Source organism: Eucyclogobius newberryi, unplaced genomic scaffold (genome assembly GCF_026437365.1).
Source record: "Eucyclogobius newberryi isolate DKJ021-1_F unplaced genomic scaffold, fEucNew1.0.hap1 SCAF_13, whole genome shotgun sequence".
Classification (NCBI taxonomy): Eukaryota; Metazoa; Chordata; class Actinopteri; order Gobiiformes; family Gobiidae; genus Eucyclogobius; species Eucyclogobius newberryi.
In genome coordinates, this window is record NW_027315757.1 from 30,400,393 (window position 1) to 30,425,743 (window position 25,351).

The 25,351-nt window shown below is 45.1% G+C and overlaps 1 protein-coding gene across 1 annotated transcript; it reads left to right on the forward strand.

The window, feature by feature from the left end:
• The first annotated feature begins 829 nt into the window (after positions 1–829).
• Positions 830–25,239, forward strand: baiap2l1b (BAR/IMD domain containing adaptor protein 2 like 1b). The gene is made up of 14 exons (XM_072443414.1): positions 830–938; positions 2,565–2,640; positions 4,207–4,293; positions 7,556–7,617; positions 8,359–8,430; positions 8,654–8,788; positions 18,307–18,459; positions 18,542–18,700; positions 19,450–19,516; positions 19,581–19,824; positions 21,433–21,495; positions 21,761–21,986; positions 24,305–24,354; positions 24,425–25,239. Exons 1-14 carry the CDS (start codon positions 885–887, stop codon positions 24,495–24,497), a joined length of 1,521 nt encoding a protein of 506 aa, XP_072299515.1. The 5' UTR covers positions 830–884; the 3' UTR covers positions 24,498–25,239.
• Positions 25,240–25,351: the final 112 nt, after the last annotated feature.

Genomic DNA, 25,351 nt, shown 5'->3' on the forward strand with positions numbered 1-25,351 from the left:
GCTTTGCAGACGCTTTATCTTGTTAAGAATCAATTATTTGAACACATACGATTTTGTTTTGCATTATTTATTTTGTCTGTTTATAGTGCTCAAGTGGAAGTTTCACCAAATACTTGAGGCTATTTGAGTAGTTATTTGGCTATTTTGTTTTATTTCTACTTGAGTATATTATCTTACAGTAACACTACTCTTACGTGAGGCTACGCACTGGTGCAAAAAGTTAAAAGTCCATGTTTCTGTCTCCAGGAGAGCGCACTTCTGTCCCGTTATACCACGTTGGCCTCCAGAGGGCGCTGTCTCACGTTCATAACAGACCCACGCGCTCAACCAATCCGTGCGTCCTCTTTCCACTTCACTTTATGAGTCAAGCGAACGTTTTCAGAACCGAGTTGAACCCTTTCAGTCTAAAACAATCTCACACCAAGCTTCTTTTTTTTTTTTGCATCATCCGTTTCCGCCGGCGCTATTCCTTGCACACGCTTCATCATCACTAATCCGAACTGATTGGACTGATTTGTGCGCGTTGGATCTTATAATGGACTCAGGGCTGTAGCGATCGAAACCTTTTACCGGAAGTGCCTACCCTTTCACCGGGCGCAACTTGACGTGCCCACCTTCCGCCACCTCCAGAGGCCCCTCCCCCCGCGACAAGTTTGACAGCTTCGGCTCATTTGGACTGCGGCAACAGGCAACAACTCTCACTACTTTTACCCTCCCTGGTATTTATTGTACACGTAAAGGTTTCGCGTCTTAGCTATGGGGAACTATCGGAATCTGCTGTTGAAAAAAAAATAAAAAATCCACGTCCCTCTGGCTGAATATTGGACTTTCTTTGCATATTATTCAACTTTTACCATTGGAAGTCAGCGGACAAAAGCTTCAACATGGCAAAAAGCGCCACGGAAGAGGTGAACAAGCTCACGGAGAGTACGTACAAGGTGAGCGCAGTGACCCGTGACCGGGAGCGTGTGTCCCCCCGGGAGCGCACGCGCCTCCGTCCCGCCGTGGCTCCTGGGGGTCTCAGGTGTTTTGCATTAATCCCAGAAACAGACGTTCCCCAAAAACACAGTCAAAATTGGTCATAATGTAGCGTCACAAAGTCTATGGAATGAACTTTACAACAGGCGTTTATTTGTTTTGAAAGAGAAATCCAGGGATGTTCCTGAAGTCGTGCGCATGCAACAGGTTTTTCCTTGGAAACGGCCCTGAATTTGACAGTTAATGTGTCATCAGGCAGTGGTTTGCTGAGGATGGCCCCACCCTAGGAGTGCCCCGGGCTTTAACCTGCCTGACCGCCCTTTGTGTGACACTGAGGTGATGGCATGCGCGTCTTTTGACATGCTTCATTTAGATGGAAACACTTTGCATTGTGGCTTGGTATTTTACATATGATATCATTCCAATGCAGCACAAAAACCTCTTTGTGCTGTTGATTTGCTTTGTTTATTCTTCTAGACCAAGTAATCCATGTAGGAGCAAAGGTCTTGTTATAGGTGGACAACATATTTCAGTTAAATACTTAATCCTTTTCTCCATAGGATGTCATTTTTGTCATATACTAAATTTCTTGGTTGAACTTTAGTTTGTACTGCAGAATTAAGAGAATTACCCAACACCCTGCAATTGAGATGGGCCCCATTAAAAACTGATCATTTTGTTTAGTTATTTTAAAGTACGATTGGTGCCTATATCGGCGCTTTTAAGTGTCATTGATTATTTTAGTTTTCGCTTTTTGTAACAGTGAGTCTACTACTTAACTGCCTGTGTTTTGGGTCATCCGCTGGTCAAATACATGATGGCCATAACTGTATTTACCAACCTTTGTAGATTAACCTTCGTGGCACACTTAACTGGTATAAATGTAAAACTATTTCCGTTTCCCCGGAGCTGTGTCTGAAGACAGCCAACAGCTCCTTGTTTGATGAAAAACACCCAAAAGACTCTTGGATTAATAATTTAGCTGGTTGTGTGTGTTGTGAGGTAAGATTATACTTGAAGCTTTCAGTGGCCATCACAAGCCTTTACGGCACACTGCCTTATGAGCTCTCTGTGAGTCACCTCACTCCTACCTCAGAGGTCTTTGTGATCTGGGCTGGTCTGTGATTACACAATCCTCTACATTTATCCAGGTTTAGAAATGTTCCTAAGACACTCAGCCATTGCCTTTTATCATAAGGAACAGTCAAATTTCCAGTATTTCCATTCCTTATTGTTTGAAGCAGGGGTTCCAAACTTTCCTCATGGAAGGCCACATGAAATGTGCACGAAGCGCCACAGCTTAGTGGCCAATACAGTGAATCATTTAAATGTACAGCAGAAGCGTGACCCGGCTGCCACACCTTTAGTCAGGCTTAGAACCAAAATAAAAGGTCTGACTCGCACTAAAATGTTTGATACTTGGGTTCTAATATTGGTGGTTTTCTTAATTTGCAATAATGAGTAATGCTTATGGTATATTGTGCCAAGAAGCATGAGGGCCAAGAAAATCTGGCCAGAGGGCCCCCAGGGCCATAGTTTGGACATGTGTTTAAAATAGGCTATATGCCATTTTGTTTCTTCAACAGAATGTAATGGATCAGTTCAACCCAGGGCTGAGGAACCTGATCAACCTGGGCAAGAATTATGAAAAAGCTGTGGCTGGTAAGAGGTTCCCTTTTCTCTTCAGTTATTTTGATAACGAGCAGTAGATTTGAACAGTATAAAATGTAAATGAGAAGAACAGGAATGATTGAATTACCGCAATGTTCATCCATCTATCTTCTTCCGCTTATCCGGGGCCGGGTCGCGGGGGCAGCAGTCTAAGCAGGGACTCCCAGACTTCCCTCTCCCCAGACACTTCTTCCCACTACTCCGGGGGATCCCGAGGCGTTCCCAGGCCAGCCGAGAGACATAGTCCCTCCAGCGTGTCCTGGGTCTTCCCCGGGGCCTCTTTCCGTGGGACATGCCCGAAACGCCTCTCCAGGGAGGCGCCCTGGAGGCATCCGGAACAGATGCCCGAGCCACCTCAGCTGGGTCGCTCTCATGTCCTTTCGGTCATTACCCAAAGCTCATGACCATAGGTGAGGGCAGGAACGTAGTTTGACCGGTAAATCGAGAGCTTTGCCTTTCGACTCAGCTCCTTCTTCACCACAACAGTCCGGTGCAGCGACTGCATCACTGCAGCCGCTGCACCGATCTGCCTGTCAATCCTTCCCTCACTCGTGAACAAGATCCCGAGATAGTTGGGGCAAGGACTCCCCACCCACCTGGAGAGGTCAAGCCACCTTTTTCCGGTGGAGAACCATGGCCTCGGATTTAGAGGTGCTGATTCTCATCCCAGCCGCTTCACACTCGGCTGCAAACCGTCCCAGTGCATGTTGCAGGTCCGGGTTTGATGGAGCCATCAGGACAACATCGTCTGCAAACAGCAGAGATGAAGCAGTCTCTGCTTCCTCTTCGAAAGATGTGACGATGGGATTAAGGAGATCCTCAAAGTATTCCTTCCACCGTACGACGGTTTGCCAGAATTTCTTTGAGGCCGACCGATAGTCCTCCTCCATGGCCTCTCCAAACTCCTCCCAGCCCTGGGTTTTTGCCTCTGCGACAGCACAAGCTGCGCCTGGCCTGGCCCCCCGATACCTGTCAAGGTCCCTTTTTATCTTTATTCATATCAAGTCTTTATCGTTATAATTTACTTCCCTTTTTCTTTAGAAATTGAAAATGGAATCAACTGAGGAAAGTGAAATTATGGCTATGGTCATGCTTCAACTACAATGTTTACATTAATTTAGTCACATATTCTTAAGTACAGTGGTTCCAAACCTTGGGCTGGCGGGGGCTCCAGAGATGGCAGAGGGTCCCCAGAGCTTTGATTGGTCAGAGTCACATCATCAAACACATCATTTGTGCAAATGAAACGGTACCACAGTTTTTATTTGCAAAGTGTAGGAACAAATGACCCCCCGATTGTTGTTTATTTAACTGAAATAAATACTTGTCATGAATACATTTTACTATGTGATTGGAGTGTCTCAGAAAGTATTTGAGGAAAAAGCCCTCTGCTTTAGGGGTCTAAATGTCAAAAGTCTTATAAATGTATGGTCATTGTGTTACCCCGAGACCTCAATAATAATGTCCTATAGAATCTACAATAACACTGCAATAACTTTTATACAATCATTCAAGTATCAGTATATAAGTATAAGTATACAAATCTTTTCTTTTCAGCCATGATTCTGGCAGGGAAGCTGTATTTTGATGCTGTGTCAAAGATTGGAGAGAATGCTGCTCCATCCCCTGTCTCTAGAGAATTGGGTAAGTTTTTATGTTATTAACAGCTTTAGCATCACCATCTTTTCAATTTTCTTTGGAAACGTAGTTACCAAGGTGACTAAGACCCATTGCTTTGTGAAGTATGTGATTTAGATTACATCTATGTTGCCTGGTTTCTGTTTTCAAAATGATATATTTTCCCACACAGTGAGTTAAACAGTTGTGTTAAGTGACAAAGTTGAGGTTTGCACAGACTATATTTTCTCGTGCCCTTGTGTGGCCCATATTTTACAGAATTTCTGCTTATATTGATTTTGAGTATACACACAAAAGATTTAAGATCTACTTTCACATCAGTGCCGTGCATATTGTATTTTTCTGAGTGACTATCTTTTTTTTTTAATAACCAGCAAATATTAATATGGTAAATGATTAGAGATGTCTTTATCCGGAGGCTTCTCCCATGTCTAATGTAGAAATCAGTCATGTTTGGCACGATCAGTCGCTCCCACTCGAGGCCCGTTTGATTTAACCAGTTTGTTGCTGTTACTCTCTCCATTGAAGGAAAACAACTTCCATTTAATTTCAGCCTGAGTGGAAAGTAGGCATTGCAGTGTCTGGTTTCTGGCTGTGCAATCGAAGGGCATGTTTGTTTCTCAAGACTGTTATGATGTGGATGGAATAAAATAATATGTACGTTATTCATCTGGTCAGACAGGCGGAGCACAGATTCAGCCTAAGTCATCATGGTGTGTATAGTGCTAACACATGCATGTGCTCTAGAGCTCTATATACTCTGTGGAGCAGGAGCTGGATGGTGTGGTTAAATTGAGTGGATGACTGAGACCGCTCCTGGATGTAGAGGGGCCGATCTGTTGAAACCCGAGCTCTGGTGATGCGGAGCCGGCTCGAAACCAGACCCTCTGAGAGTCACTGGAGGATGGTGCTCCTCGCCTCCTCCTTTACCTTTGCCTCCCTCCTGCTCCTGTGTCCCAGTTTAGATGTCAACTGGTTTTCATTCAAGCACTTCAGTATACGCCTGTTTCATACTGTGAGAATCACAAATCTACAAAAATCTCAGGAATCAGGATCTATATCCGAGGAGTGGAAAGGGAGCAGTTTTCAGAAAAACTCTGGTTCTTAATTTTCACTGCCCTGGTCTATGTTGTAGAATCTGTTGGTCATCTTGTGCTGAAAAGCCAGCAGCAGAGCCACTTTACATAATTCATGTTCATGTTTGCATGCTGCGTCAGGTGTGTGCATGTGCCTGACCACAGAAGGACGGTGGGCCCTCTGTGGTCTGTAGGCCCAGAGATCAGTCTCACCTTTTATCATCAGAACTTGGAGACAAACTTTTTATCCTAAATGTTTTCGTAATAATTTCTCTGAATATTTCTAAAATATGTCCAGTTCTTTTTTTTAAACAATGAAATATATCTGTTCTGCTCAGTGAGGCTTGATCTTTAGTGTGCAGAGCCTGGCCAAACAGGACCGTGGCCAGCCGGCCTCTTTTATCAAGGTTCAGTTTGTTGAGTGTTGGCAATGGCTTGTGAGGTTGTCCACATTGTGACACACTTGCGCGCCTCCACATTACCTGACCTAGTAGAACTGTTGCTTAGCAACTGCCATCACAATAAACATAATGGAATAAGATGATCAGATTAGAAGCTTCAGCTCCGTTGGTTTTGGCTTTACATTATTGTACTGAGTTGACATAAATGCAGTTCCCTAAAGTATGTGTTCTATGTATAGTTTTAAAATCATCTTTAAAAATGATCCATATTTACAGGAGTGTGGTCCAGAATGTCCACTTGTTTTCTACTGGTTTGTAAGACTTCCAGATGATTGTAAATACTATTCAGCCTACAGAAATGACAGCTAACATGTTTATATATGTTTTTGTGGTTGTTGATGAAAAATGAAAATGGATGAATGCTTTTAGTTTAGCGTAGTTTGCTCAGTTTTGAGCTGCCATGCAAATGTAAGCTGTACTAGAACAGCATGCTTTTTCAAGAATGACAAAGTCAAAGACAAATTAAAGCCGTGGTAGCGGCGATGATGGCTCTTGGGGGTCAAAAATACCCGAGTTGCGGCATAAAGAATAAAGTCTAAAGAATAAAGTCTAAAGAATAATAATTCTAATGCTAACGCTAATGCTAAGACCGCGGCGCAAGAAGAAATGTCCCATCAAAATAAAAGAGGAAGAGGAAGTGAAAGCATTCATTGCGCCTCTGCTGGCCAATTGTGAAAATACACAATATCTGCAATGCACTTTTTTCATGGCGTCTCGAGGAGAATATAATCCATGAGTTTCACACAAATCAGACAATGTTGAGTTTTTCACACAATGGGTAGGGGGCGCTATAGAGTAAATTTGTTACATGAGTATTAATACATTTTCCCAAAAAATGTGATATTCCTCAAATTTGATATTCCTCAAAAGGTTTAATTTCCTGTTTTTTCAAGGACAAGTCACGCCTATTGGAATTGATCTACGGAGCTCATATTTGACTCACTAATGCGTTTTTATGGTCTGATTGGAAATAATTAATACTCATGTAACAAATTTACTCTGAAAATGTATTCAATTTCAATGTCTAGATGCAAAAAGTGTTGTTTTGAGCTCGATTGGACGAAAAACCTAGGACGAGTACGATTTTGAAAAAAAGAGTCAAACGTGGCGGTGCCACTTTGATTCAACATGGCTGACTTCCTGTTTATCATAGAGCGATGCTGCCAGGTGTGTTTTACTGGTCAAAGGTCAGAGGTCAAAGGTAGCTCTATCACTGTCCCAAGTCTCATGTGCCTAGGCCAAAGATTAAGCGTTTCATGTTTTTTCTTTTTTGAACTCGTCGGCGCTGTTGCGACGGGCGTTCTCACAACCTCCATTTTATTCGAGTTCGGGCCGAGGCGATCGCGTCTATGCCCCATGTGTGACCTATGACCCCATGTGGGACATTCATCAATGTTAGGGGGTCAAAAATGCCAGAATTGAGGCAAAATGACCATGAATAATAATAATAATAAGAAGAAGAAGAAACCAGGCAAGAACAAAGACTCGTCAAATTCCATTCCATGCAATGGCTCGAGCCAAATATGATAAGATAAGATAAGATATTCCTTTATTGTCCCACATGGGGAAATTTCATTGGGGAGGCCATGTGGTTTGGACTGTGACCACGACATCGTCATCCAATTACAGCAGTGGTTTTGGCACACAACAGCAAAACTAAAGCCCTTTGTTTTGCTTTTTGTCCTTTCTCTAATCTGACATTCATCTAATCTTTGTTGTTTTTTGTGGCAGGTGTGGTTCTGATGGAAATCTCAGAGGTTCATCGTAAAGCTCATTATGAGCTGGAAGAAAATGTAAGTTAAATCCCTCTTTGTCCAGCATCCCGTTCCCCTCTGACACTGGATACAGAGCACTAGATGCTTTAGATGCACCTGTGCTTTATTTCCACTCTCTGTTCAGGCCTGAACATGCCCAAGAGCCCATCTGGGTTTAACACAGTGTACACTACTTACTGCAAAACAATGCACACACATAAGACACAGGAATATCCTTCAGTACCAGCCTGCAACATAAAGACACTACATCATGTGTTCTACTTTTATATTTGAAAGTTGCTGTTTATGGGAGGAGAGATTTTGTGAATACACAAAGTTTCAAGTGCTGCTGTCGGAGGCTGTGGCGTCTGTGAATCATGAGTGCAGAAGGAGAAATGAATGTGAAATGCTGATGAGCCCGGCTGAGCGTGTGTGAAAGCACGCAGAGAAAGCATGGACGTGCTAACTGTATGACAACACGGCTCCAGTGATGAAGCCCTTCAACACCCTCACACTTAAAACAGCTGCACAAGACTATGGGCTTTCCCACGCTTTGTCACTGACTCACTCAGACGCTCGACCTTGGACTTGGCTCTCACCCCCACACAAACATGCTCCGTACTCTCCCAATATCACTCTCCACTTCTCACTCTGAGACTCAAAGTATTTTTCTGACAGACAAGCTGACACACTGTCCCATCATTCACATTGTTTTTGTAGTCACCGGTGTGTCTTTGTGTCTCTGTGTCTCTCCTCATGCGCCCTCTGCCTCTCCTGAAGTTTAAAAGGTTTCACCGGGAGATTGTCGCTGAGCTCGAGAAGAAAACTGACATGGACGTCAAGTACATGACGGTGAGTAGTCATGTTATCCCCGAGTCAGCACTTCACTCTCCCACTGCCAACACAATCTTGTAGCATAAACGCCATTATTGTGGACTTTGTGTTTGTATTGTATATTTAGTATGCAATACACAGGAAATATGTGTAGTATATACAGTAAAGTACACAAAATATGATGTGACTTTTTTCTTTTTTCCAAATAGTCCAACTCACAGTGCTCTGACATTTTTTCCAGGCCACTTATAAGAGATATCAAATGGAGCACAAGACGAAGCAGGATTCTCTGGAGAAGTCGCAGTCAGACTTGAAGAAACTAAGAAGAAAAAGCCAAGGCAAGAATGCCAACAAGTACGAAAACAAAGAGAGTGAGGTGAGACGAAAGCATGTTTTCATATGGAATGTGAGGATCGTTGGACTTTGACATTACATAGATTTATAAATTCGTATTGTTTTGGGTGCAGAGCGACTTCGGAGAGACTATTGTGTTGTGACGATCAATAATACATTGCATCACTCGATCACACATCATCTTTGACTTCGGCGTATGTTAATTAAACAGTTAAAAGTCGGTCTTGTCAACAGCAAAGGTCGCTTGGGTGCGTCTCTAAAGTCTGTCATTATATAGACGAGGAATGAGCTTTGAAAGTGAAGGACGAGCGAACTGGTTTTAAATAGTTTTTGCACCAATATGTTTGAGAGAGAAAAGTTTATCGGTTTATCTCCACCAAATAATGATTCTCTTTTGAGTCGTTACTGAAGCGATGTGAGGTGTATGTGTGATCGGCGGTGGTCAGGTTAGATGTTGTTGTTGTTGTTGTTGTTGTTTTATGGCGGTTGGCATCCGAGTGTTGCATTACCGCCAGACTTTATTCCTCAGACGTTTCGTAGTTGTTGTTGTTGTTGTTGTTGTTTTATGGCGGTTGGCATCCAAGTGTTGCATTACCGCCAGACTTTATTCCTCAGACTTTGTCGTAGTTGTTGTTGTTGTTGTTGTTGTTTTATGGCGGTTGGCATCCAAGTGTTGCATTACCGCCAGACTTTATTCCTCAGACTTTGTCGTAGTCCTCAGACTCTGTCGTAGTCCGTAAAAGTACTCCTTCCATTGCTTTGGTGTTACAAAGCCCATGAGGTCATGATATGTCTTTGTGACTAGAATAGTTGTTGTTGTTGTTGTTGTTGTTGTTTTATGGCGGTTGGCATCCGAGTGTTGCATTACCGCCAGACTTTATTCCTCAGACGTTTCGTAGTCCTCAGACTCTGTCGTAGTCCGTAAAAGTACTAGTTGTTGTTGTTTCAGAGACCAACCGGCTTTATTCCAGGGAGACTCTTCTTCATCTTCCTCTCCTTCTTTGACGTTCGGTGCTTCCACCGTACAGCTTTATTCTTCAGGCTTCATTCTATAGGCTTTAATATGTCCACTGATGTCGCCGCTTGGTAGCCGTGCGTCTACGAGACTGGGCGAGGACAGGAGACCACCCCCACCCCCATCTCGTCACTCTGATCACTCTGACTCCCCAAAAGCAGACCCCCATCACTCCGACTCCCATTTAGCGCCTTTAGCCTGTTTTCTATATCTGCCCAATCAAGCTCCTTTGTTCCAAGGAATCTCCCTGCAGCTTTAGCAATGATCCTGATCCTTTCAGTTCTGCTTTGAGTCTGAGCAGCACAGTTTACAACATCCACCATAAAGAGTACAAAATCCTCTCTATCCACAACCAGGGTATTCTCATTAATTCTGGAACCTGCACACTTGGGACCTCCACTCTTGAAACCTTCACACTTCTTGGGAGCCACGCTGGCCTCTCTCATTTCGCCCTGGCTGGGAGCAGCGCTGGCTCCCCTCTCTGTATTTACTCTAAACTCGTTACTTGAAACTTTCTTGACTGCATCTGCATAGGATATACCTTGAGAGACCTTTTATTTTCTGCACCTCAGCAGCTCTTTTGCTAAACCTGCATCCCCCGAAGGCAGAGCTATGTTCTTCCCCACAGTTACAGCACTTGAGGAGACCTTGCTCAACACCCGGTCTGGAGAGACGGGAGATGGCGGAGGAGAGTGGATCGGGGATGGAAGACGCTCTGGACGGCGTGGAGGAGCAGCCTTTTCTGCCTGCACGTGCCCGGAAACGTAAAAAGTCCCTTAGCTCGTCCGAGGGTTCTGGGAATGAGCAGCAGGATGAGGCTGAAGCTATTGATATCCGGGGTGAGAGCAGAGACTGTAAGGTGATCATAAAGCTTGCACAGGATAGTGCATCCTTTAAGGAGTGGAATTCAGTGGCATTGTCAAAGAGCCTAACTGTAGCTGTGGGAGTGATCAAGAGTGCGAGTGTCCTTAGAGATGGCTCGCTGCTGGTCGTGTGCAAGGACGCGGCTCAGCAACGGAAGGCGATTGGAACTAAACGTCTGGGTGGAAAGGACATTCTTGTGTCTGATGCTGAAAAAAACACGGTCAGAGGAGTTATCGTAGGTGTCCCTACGGCGACGTCTGTGGATGAAGTTAAGGAGAATTTGACTGGAGTTACGGTGGTGGACGCTAGGCGTTTGAAGGTGACCCGGTTTGGGGTAAGATGTGACAGCTTGTCGGTAATGGTAACACTTGAAGGGAGGTGCCTGCCTAGTAAGGTGTTCATTGGGTACATGTGCTATAGCGTCAGGCCATATGTTCCGCCGCCCCTGCGTTGCTTTAAGTGCCAGCGCTTTGGGCATATTGCAGCGGTCTGTAGAGGGAGGCAAAGATGTTGTTGTAGTCCTCAGACTCTGTCGTAGTCCGTAAAAGTACTCCTTCCATTGCTTTGGTGTTACAAAGCCCATGAGGTCATGATATGTCTTTGTGACCGGCTTTATTCCAGGGAGACTCTTCTTCATCTTCCTCTCCTTCTTTGACGTTCGGTGCTTCCACCGTACAGCTTTATTCTTCAGGCTTCATTCTATAGGCTTTAATATGTCCACTGATGTCGCCGCTTGGTAGCCGTGCGTCTACGAGACTGGGCGAGGACAGGAGACCACCCCCACCCCCATCTCGTCACTCTGATCACTCTGACTCCCCACAAGTAGACCCCCATCACTCCGACTCCCATTTAGCGCCTTTAGCCTGTTTTCTATATCTGCCCAATCAAGCTCCTTTGTTCCAAGGAATCTCCCTGCAGCTTTAGCAATGATCCTGATCCTTTCAGTTCTGCTTTGAGTCTGAGCAGCACAGTTTACAACATCCACCATAAAGAGTACAAAATCCTCTCTATCCACAACCAGGGTATTCTCATTAATTCTGGAACCTGCACACTTGGGACCTCCACTCTTGAAACCTTCACACTTCTTGGGAGCCACGCTGGCCTCTCTCATTTCGCCCTGGCTGGGAGCAGCGCTGGCTCCTCTCTCTGTATTTACTCTAAACTCGTCACTTGAAACTTTCTTGACTACATCTGCATAGGATATACCTTGAGAGACCTTTATTTTCTGCACCTCAGCAGCTCTTTTGCTAAACCTGCATCCCCCGTAGGCAGAGCTATGTTCTTCCCCACAGTTACAGCACTTCAGTTTTGCACCCACGTCACACTTCCCATACTAATGATCTCCTGCACATTTACCACACCTTTGCCTCCCTCTACAGACCGCTGCAATATGCCCAAAGCGCTGGCACTTAAAGCAACGCAGGGGCGGCGGAACATATGGCCTGACGTTATAGCACATATACCCAATGAACACCTTACTAGGCAGGCACCTCCCTTCAAGTGTTACCATTACCGACAAGCTGTCACATCTTACCCCAAACCGGGTCACCTTCAAACGCCTAGCGTCCACCACCGTAACTCCCGTCAAATTCTCCTTAACTTCATCCACAGACGTCGCCGTAGGGACACCTACGATAACTCCTCTGACCGTGTTTCTTTCAGCATTAGACACAAGAATGTCCTTTCCACCCAGACGTTTAGTTCCAATCGCCTTCCGTTGCTGAGCCGCGTCCTTGCACACGACCAGCAGCGAGCCATCTCTAAGGACACTCGCACTCTTGATCACTCCCACAGCTACAGTTAGGCTCTTTGACAATGCCACTGAATTCCACTCCTTAAAGGATGCACTATCCTGTGCAAGCTTTATGATCACCTTACAGTCTCTGCTCTCACCCCGGACATCAATAGCTTCAGCCTCATCCTGCTGCTCATTCCCAGAACCCTCGGACGAGCTAAGGGACTTTTTACGTTTCCGGGCACGTGCAGGCAGAAAAGGCTGCTCCTCCACGCCGTCCAGAACGTCTTCCATCCCCGATCCACTCTCCTCCGCCATCTCCCGTCTCTCCAGACCGGGTGTTGAGCAAGGTTGTTGTTGTTGTTGTTGTTGCCCTATGGCGGTTGGCATCCAAGTGTTGCGTAGTCCTCAGACTCTGTCGTAGTCCGTAAAAGTACTCCTCCCATTGCTTTGGTGTTACAAAGCCCATGAGGTCATGATATGACTTTGTGACTAGAATAGTTGTTGTGTTGTTGTTGTTGTTGTTGTTTTATGGCGGTTGGCATCCGAGTGTTGCATTACCGCCAGACTTTATTCCTCAGACGTTTCGTAGTCCTCAGACTCTGTCGTAGTCCGTAAAAGTACTCCTCCCATTGCTTTGGCGTTACAAAGCCCATGAGGTCATGATGTGTTTTTGTGACTAGAATAGTTGTTGTGTTGTTGTTGTTGTTGTTGTTGTTGTTGTTGTTTTATGGCGGTTGGCATCCGAGTGTTGCATTACCGCCAGACTTTATTCCTCAGACGTTTCGTAGTCCTCAGACTCTGTCGTAGTCCGTAAAAGTAGTTGTTGTGTCAGAGACCAACCGGCTTTATTCCAGGGAGACTCTTCTTCACCTTCACCAGATTTAATGCTTTGCAATGCAGAAAGGCTGTCAGAGGCCACCACAATGCCGCAACACTGCAAAGCAGATTCCGCCCATTCCAACGCCAACCGTATCGCTATAAGTTCCGACGTGAAAACAGAAAGGCGATCTGTCAACCTCTTCTTGACCGCTAGCCCCAGGTCAGGCACAAAATAAGCGGCGCCAGTACGCCCACTCTCAGGATCCCTAGACCCGTCGGTATAAATAAACACATCACCTGAGTGCTTATCGATGAGCGCTTGAACGGCAAACTGCGGTGCCCTCCCAGCGACTCCTCTAAGCTTGCCATGCAAGCTAACATCAACAGGAGCCGGGACAAACTTCCACGGAGCTATAGCAGACAAAGCCACCGACGGGCTCACACGCAGATCACCAACCCCCGCAAGCCGCGCCTTCGCATTTCCTACCTGGCTGAAAACCATACCGCCAGCCTCACTCTGCCCCCCATCAACCCTGAGAAAGTCCCTCACCGGGTGAGAGCTCGTATGACCTTGCACATTCACCCAGTAAGCCAACAGTTCTAGCCTCCGGAGCCGTAACGGCAATTCCCCCAACTCAACCTGCAGCGCCGAGACAGGGAAGGTCCTAAAAGCCCTACAGCAGATGCGCAAGGCCTGGGCTTGCTCCACATCAAGCTTCTTTAAGTTAGTCTCAGCCGCAGACATGTAGGCTATACAGCCATAATCAATAGCCGCCCTCATGACGGCCCGATAAATACCCAGGAGCGACCTTCTGCTGGCCCCCCAGTCCTGGCCGGATAGACAACGAAGCAAGTTATTCACCCTTTTGCATTTACCACTGACCTCATCAATGTGCCGACGCCAACTAAGCCTCTCGTCAAAGGTGACCCCCAAGAACCTCACCTCCCTGACCTGTTCGAGTACCTGCCCATGCAGTCGAAGGGAGACGTCCCTATGCCCATTGAAGAAACAGATCACTTGAGACTTCCGTACGGACAGTTTAAACCCCCACTTCAGGGTCCACTGCTCCACCTGCTGTATTGCCCTTTGCAGTTTCGCCTCGTAAAACCGGAGATTCCTCCCTCTCACCCATAGAGCGCCATCGTCAGCATAAAGGCTCCTCCCAACAGACCCATCCACGTCGTCAAAGATGTCCTTAATCATAACATTGAACAAGATAGGGCTACACACACTCCCCTGCGGGATCCCATTCTCCACCCCATAGACCCCAGAGTAAGCAGCGCCCACTCTGGTTTGGATACGCCGGCCAGACAGAAAGCTCCGGACCCAGTTAAACAGTTTACCCTTCACACCACACTTCCGCAGCTTAATGAGGAGCCCATCCTTCCAAACCATATCGTACGCCTTCTCCACATCAAAGAGCACCGCAATAACCTTTTCTTTCTGAGCTCTGGCCAGCTGGATATCAGATTCCAAACACAACACGGAATCCATGGTGTTCCTGCCCCTACGGAAACCACTCTGGTGCGCGGGAAGCAAACCCTGACTCTCCAAGAAGTAATCCAACCGCTCGGTAACCATGCGCTCCATCGTTTTCCCGAGCTGCGACGTCAAGGCAATCGGCCTATAACTTGAAGGGTCAGACGCTGGCCTACCCGGCTTCAGAACCGGCACCACCGTAGACTGTTTCCACGCAGATGGAACACAACCTGAATCCCAAACACGGTTGAAAAGACCCAGGACTAGCCCAAGCGTGTCATCAGTCAAATGAGAGAGCATGTCATAGCACACCTCATCTTTACCCGGGGCTGTCTGTTTCGCCTTAGAAAGTGCTCTCCTTAGCTCAAACAAACTAAACGGAAGGTCAAGGTCATCTTGAGTCGAAGGCTGGTGCCCAATCAGCTCAGAATTCTGGGCCAAAGTACTCTCCCTGTAGTGCCTTTCCGCAGGTGAGAGATTGTCAGAGCTGTGCACCGACACAAAGGTGCTGGCCAACAGTTCAGCTTTGTCAACGTCGCTGACTGCTTCAACACCATTCAGTATTAGGACCGGGGTCCCATGACGGCGCTCAACCCCATGCATCCGCTTAATCATCCCCCAAACATCCCCGAGACGCGTTTCTCTCCCAATTTTGGAACAATACCGCCTCCAATAGGCACTCTTGGCCGTTCTCACAGTTTTCCGCACAACAGCGCGGGCCCTCTTGTAGTCAATGAGGGCACCCTCAGTGTGGGCAACCCTTAGCCGGCGAAACGCCGCATTTCTCGCCCTAACAGCATGACCACATGCTTCAGTCCACCACGGCACCCGCTTCCTATGTCCACTACCACCACTCTTAGGAATCGTGCCTACCGCTGACTGCGTGATGAGCGAGACAATTGCACTATTGAGATCATCCACCTGAGTCAATCCTCCTTCCTGCAGAACCCTAGAACCATCATCAGCTTTCCTCAGGAAAGCCCCCCAGTTCGCCCTTGCCAACTGCCACCTCTGGATCCTCGTCCCCCTGACCACACAGCTCCCAAAGCCAATCACGGTGCGGACTAGATAGTGATCGCTACCAAAAGAAAGATTACCAAGAACCTCCCAACTACAAACACCAGCTAACTCCTTGGACACAAGTGTAAGATCTATTGCACTTTCCGCACCGGTCCCCATATCATAACGGGTCCCACCCCCATCATTCAGACAAACCAACTCCCTTTGATTGATAAAACCCTCTACCACCTGCCCATACCTATCGGTACCACTACCGCCCCACAAAGCGCTATGCGCATTAAAATCCCCACACCACACGGCCTTTCCCCGAACATCCTTACCGATACTATGTAAGGACTCTAACGTTAACTCACCACACGGATTATAAAGGTTAACCACAGTAACAGCTTCACCACCCAGCCAGACCCTCACCGCCAGGGCCTCCGGCGCTTTACTCACACTGACAACAACGTAATTTAGGTCATCTCGGACAAACACAGCCACACCTCCGCCTCTACCCTGCTCCCTATCATTCCTAACACACACATACCCTTGTATCCCAAAACCCCACCTAGGTCGTAACCAAGTCTCCTGCACGCACATAACGTGAGGCTTGTTCAACAAGGTAGAGACAAAATGCTTAAATTCCTGGCCATTAGCACGAAGACTACGCGCATTCCATTGCAAGACAACCACCGCCATTATGAGCCCCCGGAACCTGACGGCGCATCGGGAGCCCTCCCACTCCCACTGCCAGAATGGGGCAGGGCGCCCTCCCGCAGCGCATCCTCTATCTCCGTCCACTCGGGGCCCCCAGCTCCAAAGTACTTCCCTGCAGCCTTAGCGATGATCTTAGTCTTTTCGGATCTCTTCTTGGTTTGCCCAGTACAGTTAATCACTTCCACTATAAAGAGGAAGAAATCTTTCCTCTTCACAACCAGTACATCCTCCGCACCCACAGGGCCTCTGCCCGTGGAAGCCACACTCTCAGGCATCCCAGTGGGGACCTCCCCCTGGCCGCGGGCAACGCTGCCCCCTCCCCTGTCGCCTAGGACACCAGCAGCACTGGCAGCCCCCACTGCATCCACCGTCACCTGACTACCAGACACCTTCTTGACCGCATCCGCGTAGGATATGCCTTGAGAGGCTCTAACTTTTTGCACCTCAGCAGCCCTCTTGCTGAACACGCATCCCCCGTAGGCAGAGCTATGCTCTCCCCCACAGTTACAGCACTTGAGTTTTTCTCCGTCGTCACACTTCCCATACTCGTGGTCTCCTGCACATTTACCACACTTCTGCTTCCCTCTACAGACCGCTGCAATATGCCCAAAGCGCTGGCACTTGAAGCAACGCAGGGGCGGCAGAACATATGGGCGTACGCCATAGCGCATGTACCCAACGCACACCACACGAGGCAGGATCCCACCTTCAAATCTAATCATTATCGACAGGCTGTCACACCTTACCCCATCCCGGGTCATCTTCAACCGCCTAGCATCCACCACCTTAGCTCCAGTCAAATTCTCCTTTATGTCATCCACAGATGTCGTCGTAGGGACGCCTACTATAACTCCCCTGAGCGTGCCTCTTACAACATCAGACACAAGAATGTCCTTCCCCCCCAGACACTTAGCTTCAATCGCCTTCCTTTGCTGAGCCACGTCCTTGCACACGACCAGCAGCGAGCCATCCCTAAGGACACTCGCATGCTTGACCACTCCCACAGCTACAGTCAGGCTCCTTGTCAACGCCATCGGATCCCACCCCTTAAAGGACGCATTATCCTGCGCGAGCTTTATGAACACCTTACACTCTGAACTCACATCCCCGACATTTGCAACCCCCCCGCCCTGCTCCTCACTGAGAGAGCCCTCCATAGACGAGCAAGAAGACGCCCTACGCTGCACAGGATCAGTGGCTCCAGGGGAGTCCTCCCCGCTGTTCATATCGTCACCGACCAGGTCACGCTTCCTCTTCTTCTTCCCCGTCATACGGACCGAGGCGTTCCTCTATGTTGCCGTAATATCCAAACTGTTGTCGTTGTTGTTTTTTATGGCAGTTGGCATCCAAGTGCACGAGGTATTGTTCGTCGCTCTTCAGACTTTGACTAGAATCTTGCATTACCGCCAGACTTTATTCGTCAGGTTAGAAGATCGGGTTGGATTAATCAAGTATGCACCAATTTAAAAAAAAAAAAAAAGTATAGACACATTATTTGATCCGTACAGATGGCTTGTCCTGTTGCCTGGGTTCTTTCCTTTCTGGCTCATTTGACAACCACAATTAGTAACCGCATTGTATGAATTCCTGCTCTTTTTTAATTATTTATATGCCACGCAGCTCTACAACTAGCTGCTGTTCAAATGACACAACCTGTTGAAGCAGATAAGGCCGTCTCTCTTTGCTTTCAAGCGCAAACCTATATTTTATAATAGCTCAATCACCAGAGTGCAGCCATTCGGCGGGAATTCATCGCCTTCAGTTACTCTGCGTCCTTTGTGCTGCTTTTGTATTGTCAACAAAGGTGGTAACATTTGTGCGGAACATGTGGCGGACAAGATAAGCAAGCTATATTATGTATGTTCTGTAATATCAACTCGTTTCTCTCCTGGTACGTGTGGGCAGTGCCTGGAGACCTTAACGACTCGTCAGACGGACATGCAGCTGTTCATCGCTGACGGCTGCAAAGAGGCGCTGCTGGAAGAGAAGCGGCGCTACTGTTTCCTCGTGGACAAACACTGCATGTTCTCCTACCAAACTGCTGGTTATCACGAGAAGGTGACTACAACTCTCAAATACAGTTAGACCTTTTTTTTATCCATGTGTCCAAAATCCATGTTTGTGTTTTTTTGTTGGGAAGGCCAAGGATATCCTGAAAGCAAAGATCAGCACATGGCAGGATCAGTGCAACGATGCGTCTGACATGCCAGAGAGTGTGCTGACTCTGATCGAAGAGCTGCGTAAGCCAGTGTCCATCACGCCAATGCCCTCGCCCTCGCCCTCACGCCACAGTGTGAGTGTATTCACTTTTCATGTTCAAACTCGGGCGTGGGAAATGTGTTTTTAAATATGTTATTCAATGTTTTCAAGTTTTTTTTCAATATTTAAGACTAAACGGAAAAGCAGAACACGGAATGTGACACAGAGCAAAATAAACAAAAGCACTATATGTCTTTTAATTAAACAAAAAAAGGGTTATAACGGTTAGTGTCGTTTTGTTTTATTTCTTGGGTATAATGACACAAGTCCGGTTTCTCCAAGCCAGAGGATTCCTTTAACATATCAAAGCTTTTTATTTAATTTTCTTTTACGATCTGGAATATTTATAATCTTTCTTATTCAGAACTTAAATCTCAGGCTGGTGCCGGCAACAACTCCACCCTGATCATGACACAACCACTTAAAGATTTTAACATATTTGTTTAGGTTATATGTTTTGAGTCGCTATTTCCAGGTTGTAAGCGCAGATTTTACCCAGGGATTCTCCAGTACTTCCATTTGACTCTGCGCCTGGACCTCTGGCATCGCATTACTCTCAATAATATATTTCCATTCAGCTTCATACTCTGGTTCACACCAGTGCAGCAACAATCTGATTTGAACTGAAATAAAGTATTTTTCAGACCATGTAAACAACATTACATGGTACATTTATCCTTTTTTTTGCCTTGCCATACAAATCTTGAGATTGCTTTATTCCACTCGTCAAATAGCCAATTGAGGATGGAATATGTGGGAAATTTCTAAACCTTCATTATACTCTTACAGAACATAACATTGGATCCCCCTACAAAAAAGGCCCAAACAAGCCCTCTTGCAAACCTGTTTGAACAAGGAACCCAAGAGCCTGGTAATGCTTTCAGTGCTGAATTATGTGGAACTTTTAACAAGTTTACTTCATAAAAGAAATGCTTTTGTTTTTTCAGATTATGGGAATGGTGACCATGCAGGCCTCTCCAAGTCTGTGTCTGTAGCAACAGGTCTGAACAATGTGGTGAAACGGCCTCGAGTACGGACCATCTTCCCACACAACGCCGGCAACAACTCCACCCTGATCAGTTTTGATGACGGAGACTTTATAGTTCTGCTGATCCCTGATGAGAGAGATGGATGGATGTACGGAGAGCTGGAAAAGGATGGAAAGTGAGTCAGACACTGTCACTCTCATGATCTTAAGCTTGTTTTGTGAATCGGGTCTTTGCTTGTTTGTCTTCACTACTTTAAACATGCCATCTATTTAGGAGCTCCTCTGTGGACCACCAGGTGATTGATGTGGTTGGGACTGCATTGTCCTGGGAGCCAGATGCTCTGCAGTCTGATTGTTATGCAGGCCTTGTACATAAAGCATACAGCTCTACTGATAAGGAAATCAAAGTAAAGCGCCCGAGGCAGAAGTGCAGGTGCCTGGAGTGAGGCACAGTGAGGCACAACAATTTATTCTCTAAAATTCTCCCATTGTGGAACAAGGAAAAGCCCCTGTTTAATCTGGCTCATAGATGCCAGTATGTCTGGTGTCTTCAAAGTTGTTGCAGATGAAAACAACATGTTTTCCTTGGTGTTTGCCTCACACTGTAATAACCAGAGGGCACGTTTTCCTGTGAGTCCCAAACATATAAGAGCTTTACCATATGTGTGTTCCACATACGGTATAGTAGGGTTGTGTTCAAAATATCAACACGGCAATATATCGTCACGGACTCACTGAGTCACAGTATCAATATTTTCTTTTTAGTGTTGCCCGTAGGCTTCAAACGAGGTGGAATAGTTCTTTTGATCTGCTGTTTGTGCTGCTCCTCTGGGCCGAGGTGAGAAGGAGCTGTGGACCTGATCAGAAGCTGATCTGTGTAGAAGATGCTGCTGCAGCATGTTCAGACCATGTTCATAAACATGCAATACTTTATTAGAATGTGTTCCTTATGTTTCTATTTGGATCAGTTGGTTGGATGTATGAAGTTATTAAAGCATAATGAATTTATAGATAAGTGCATCAACATGAAATTTCATAAATTTTCTTATCCAGAGTAAATACATTACCCATTTGGTACATTTTTAAGATCCTTTTTTCAAAAATGTATCTGGATACGTATTGTAATGAGGGAATTGTATTGTAATATACAAGTATTGGGATATGTATCGTATCGCGAGGGTCTTTGCAATTCCGCTGTGCGTGCATAAATATAAATAATATACATATATATGTCAGTGTTTTTTAATTAAACTCTTGAGCTCTACAAACATAAGATAAGATAAGATAATCCTTTATTGTCCCACATGGGGAAATTTCATTGTTGCAACGCAGGTAGATCCAGAGGTAGATGCAGAAGAAAAGAACAGATCACTTATAGGAAGTCTGAAAAACACTTTCAGTAGAAGATCTCCTATAAACAAAAACTCCCATAGACAAAACCTCCCATTTCCCAACAAGGGATGGAGGGGAAAAATAATAAAGATAAAAATAAATAAATACATAAATACATAAATACCATTGCATGTGATCACGACAGTAATTGCACATGAATATGTGTCACATAAAACCCATATCAGAATACCCTGTGGTTGTGATACATCCATTACGTCATTTAGTATTTGTGTGTATATATAATTTACAATAATCTAATTATAATTTGGCAAACCAAGAACGAATTGCCTATCATTTCATTTTGCTTTTCTGTCGGCCAACTTCAGGAAATTGGCTTGAATCCCACTTGAATTGTCAGTCTCAGTTTCTGTCTGTGCTCTTTGTTTCCTCAGGAGGGGCTGGTTCCCTTCGTCCTACTGCCGTGCACTCACAGAGCCACTCGTGAACAACAACAGGTAAAGAAACGTGTCCAGTGTCTGGGTGAAGTGCTCATGTTGCACCCGGCTGTATTGTTGGCAGGACTTCCTCCAGTTACTCCCGTTAGACTGATAACCTTTGTAATCCAGCGCAGGACTCTCCTCCACTCAAGCTGCTGATAGTCTTTACATCTTTTCATGCAGTATGAATTTGTATTATGGTGTATGGGCAAATGTAGAATAAATATATGTGTTTAGACTGTTCAGTTGTCCTTCAGTCATAAGTCTGTCTTCTGCTCTGTAGTGTGTCAGCCACCCCGTACCGAAGCAGGAGCGTTGTGAACCTGCACCATCAGGACACGGAGACAGACGAGGCGACTATGGTGCTGCCCCCAACAGACTATTGTAACGCATCGTATCAAAACCCGGTCAAAACCAGCATGTCATCTAACAACTCTGTCACCGCTAATGACAACCACCGGTATTCACCCACTCCCTCTGCCACCTCGTCCTCCTCTGACCCGAACATGGTTAGTCATTTACCTGATCTTTTGGGTTTCTGTGATGCTGGGTCTTGAAGTGACCCAGAAAGAACTGAGCTACTGTACATTATTTGCGTGTTCATGTTCTGGTTTGGTTTGAGTAAACTCTTGTATTGGACTTGGTTTGATTGTTCTTGTCAAGGTTTGGTTGTGTGTTTAGTCCTAATATAGTGTGTATTGTGATAACATTTGTCCTTCCTAGAAACTTGTCACGTGCCGACAGGGGCGTTTTCCTCAGCACTTGCTGTTAGTGATGGCTTTTGAGGATGAATCGGTGGTGCAGTATAAGCTTTATTGTGTTGGAAACTTGAGCCCTCGGTGATACACTCGGCGTCACCTGACATACCAGTAAACAATTACAGTGTTAACCCAGCACTCAGGAAATATATAGCACAGAGTGTATGTTATAAGTCATTAATAAAGTGTTAAAACATCTTTGAATTCAGGAACTATTTTTAGATGGCTGTTTGGTCTGAGACACTGACATGCCTATTACTGTAACTATGAAGCATTATTTACATATTATGTAAAGAAGCAGCAAAGGTTGTGGTTTTATTTTCAGATTGTTTATATAAATGTAAATTCTCTCCAGCTTGTTAAATAGGCTTATCATATTTGCTCCATCCACTGTGTAGAAAACACTGGCTTCACAGAAAAGCTGTGGGTTGTTGATGGTATTTCTGTTTCTCTGCCACAGTGGGCTGCTTGTGTAATAACGCAACCTTTATGTTTATGCATGGGCACATTTAATGTAGGCTTAAGTGCACTTACGTGTGGAAAGGAACATTTTTAACACTAAATGTGGTGTGGTTTTCGATTCCCTTAGGCCGCTGTGTTTTCATATTATAATCTGCTGACAATTGACAGTCCGTCCTGTTAATTCTGAGCTTTAATGGGGTTGGTAGAAGTAGCACAGGACACCCACAGGACATTGTCTTTGCAACCGGTAACTTAAAAAAATAATAGTAAATACAAGGAAATGTTAAAGTTCACCAGAAATTGACAATTCAACTTAAAAGATGAAAGACCTGGGCTGGCCCCCTCTTAAACAAACATTATAATGACCCGTTTCCTCATTCTTTTTATTTGGTCTCTTCACATCCACATCACCACACCTGTTCTTGCACGCCTTCCATTTCACAACACCTATGTCCAGACTAGCAAAGGTTGTTTCCACTTGAGCCTAGTTTCCAGTGTTTGCAATGACTCTGGAGTTTTCCTTCATCCACAAACACATCTCAGAATAGAGCTGCTTGTGAGGAAAGTGCTGCTGGGTGGGCTTCCTTACTCTGGCAGAGGGGACAGAGGAGGGTGTGCCTGTGTCTCTTTGGTAGTTGGCAACATAAATCTGCATATTCCTCATACAAAATGGTTTTAGTGTATGGTATTTGTAACTTTCCATAGTTTACTTACCGGTAATTAAATTGTACTGAAAAGAGAGAGTCAGAGCTTGAATAGACTTGAGTTTGGATTGAATTTTGAGGACGTTTTGGCATAATTAAATCATATGTGGATAAAGCCGACCCAGCAGGTTGGTTCAGAGAGCGAAAGGTGAGAGGTGGCAAACTGGGGAGGTGGGGTTACCAAGGAATGCTCTGTCACGATAAGGAAAAATGCTCCCTTGCTGGTTTGGCCTTTTGTGCTGCTGATAATGAAGAGGAAGGAGTATGTTTCAGGGATGGGTCAAAGATATGAGAGTGGATCAAGACGGAACAAAAACTTGTTTGAAAGCAGCACTGGCATGTGTACAGTGGCACGAATGCCAAGAGGCAGAACATAAACATGTGTCAGCCTAATGGCTTCAGAGAGACAGGCCAACAGTGGGATAACTTAAAATGGTTTTATTTCCGTTAATAAATGTGGCTGAACATTGTTCCCTGCTCTGATTAACTGCTACATGGTCTTTTTTTTTTTTACAAAACTAAGTTGAAGGAAGCAGACTGAGAGCTAATGGTGGACAATAGAGTATGTTTAGTTCACACGTCTGACTTGTTGCCCTCTGGCGACATGTTGTGGTAGATCTAACGAATTACAGGTTGAATATTGCTCAGCTTCATTATCAAAGTATTACACCTATTTTATAAGTAAATTGAGTGTTGGTTCAATCTGTTATTTAAATATAACAGACGAAACTAAAGTGTCCTTTTTCATTCGACTGAATTCCAACATATTTTCATTGCCCACCAAGTGAATAGAACAAAACATTATTACAGTTTTGCAATCATAAAGGGCTTTCAAACAAGGCTATAAAGTGTCATCATGTTCATATATATAAAATTGCAAAAACATGTTTTTGTTTTCTACAGTCCTCGCAGTCGAATGGCACCTCCAAACCTGCAGCTGCCCCTTATCTAGCGTAAGTCATTGATGGGTTCTTCTCTCGCTTGTCCTCTGCATTTGTTCTCATACCGATGTCCTGTTTTCAGAGGAGGAAACCCCTTCGCCACAATCCGACTACGTCCCACTGTCACCAACGACCGCTCTGCACCGGTCATTTGATGACGCTCCACTTTTGTGTCTCCCACTCGCTGTTGTCCATCCAAGCTGCCGGATCCAGACTTTTGTGGTTCAGAAACTTTAGGTCTGGGTTATACTTGGCCAGCACTGACTTGAAAAAATGCCATTGGATTATGGGATGTCCTTCTGACTGCAAACTCTCAAAAACATTTTATTACAATACCCTTCTATTTAAGATGTATTTTATATGTATGTTCAGTCTTTTGTTTGTGGTGGTGATGACCTGTAAGTGACCACATTTATACCTGCACTTGACACAAGTTTAATAAATATGGTCATAGAATATTTGTGTTGCATTGCATAGAGAATGTTACAGATTCTTATTGTTGCCATAGGACGGTAGATTCATGTAGTTAAAGACTACATTTTATATTCGGGTCCCTTGTTTATGTTGCTACAAAATGTTTCTCATAGGGAACTGTCTACTGCACAAATAACTGCATTTTATTCAAAGTGATGCACAAAGGTGATCTCCATTCTAAGTGTCTTAAACTCGTATGACAAAAGCTTGGATTTTGCCATTAAAGGTTGTTTATTTTTAGAGATAACCACATCTTTGCCTTAATGACACTTACAATTCCTAAATATAACATGTATATTTATGATTGTGGACAAATAATAGTGCAATTCTTTTAGCTTTAACATGGTGTTTTTATGACCAGTTACATGCACCTTTTGGGTCCAAGTCCAATATTGCATTTGAGAATAAAGATTTATTTCTCCATCGTGTCCTCCACTTGGTATACTTTATGAAATTATGATCTGATGAACACATTTCACAAAACACAATCTTATCACAGTAAAGACAGTCAGTCATATTTTGCGCAGCATTCTTT

Coding starts and splice junctions, on each gene's coding strand:
- baiap2l1b (XM_072443414.1), top strand. CDS start 885: ATGGCAAAAAGCGCCACGGAAGAGGTGAACAAGCTCACGGAGAGTACG. Junction 939..2,564: donor TCACGGAGAGTACGTACAAG/GTGAGCGCAGTG, acceptor TTTCTTCAACAG/AATGTAATGGATCAGTTCAA. Junction 2,641..4,206: donor TTATGAAAAAGCTGTGGCTG/GTAAGAGGTTCC, acceptor TTTTCTTTTCAG/CCATGATTCTGGCAGGGAAG.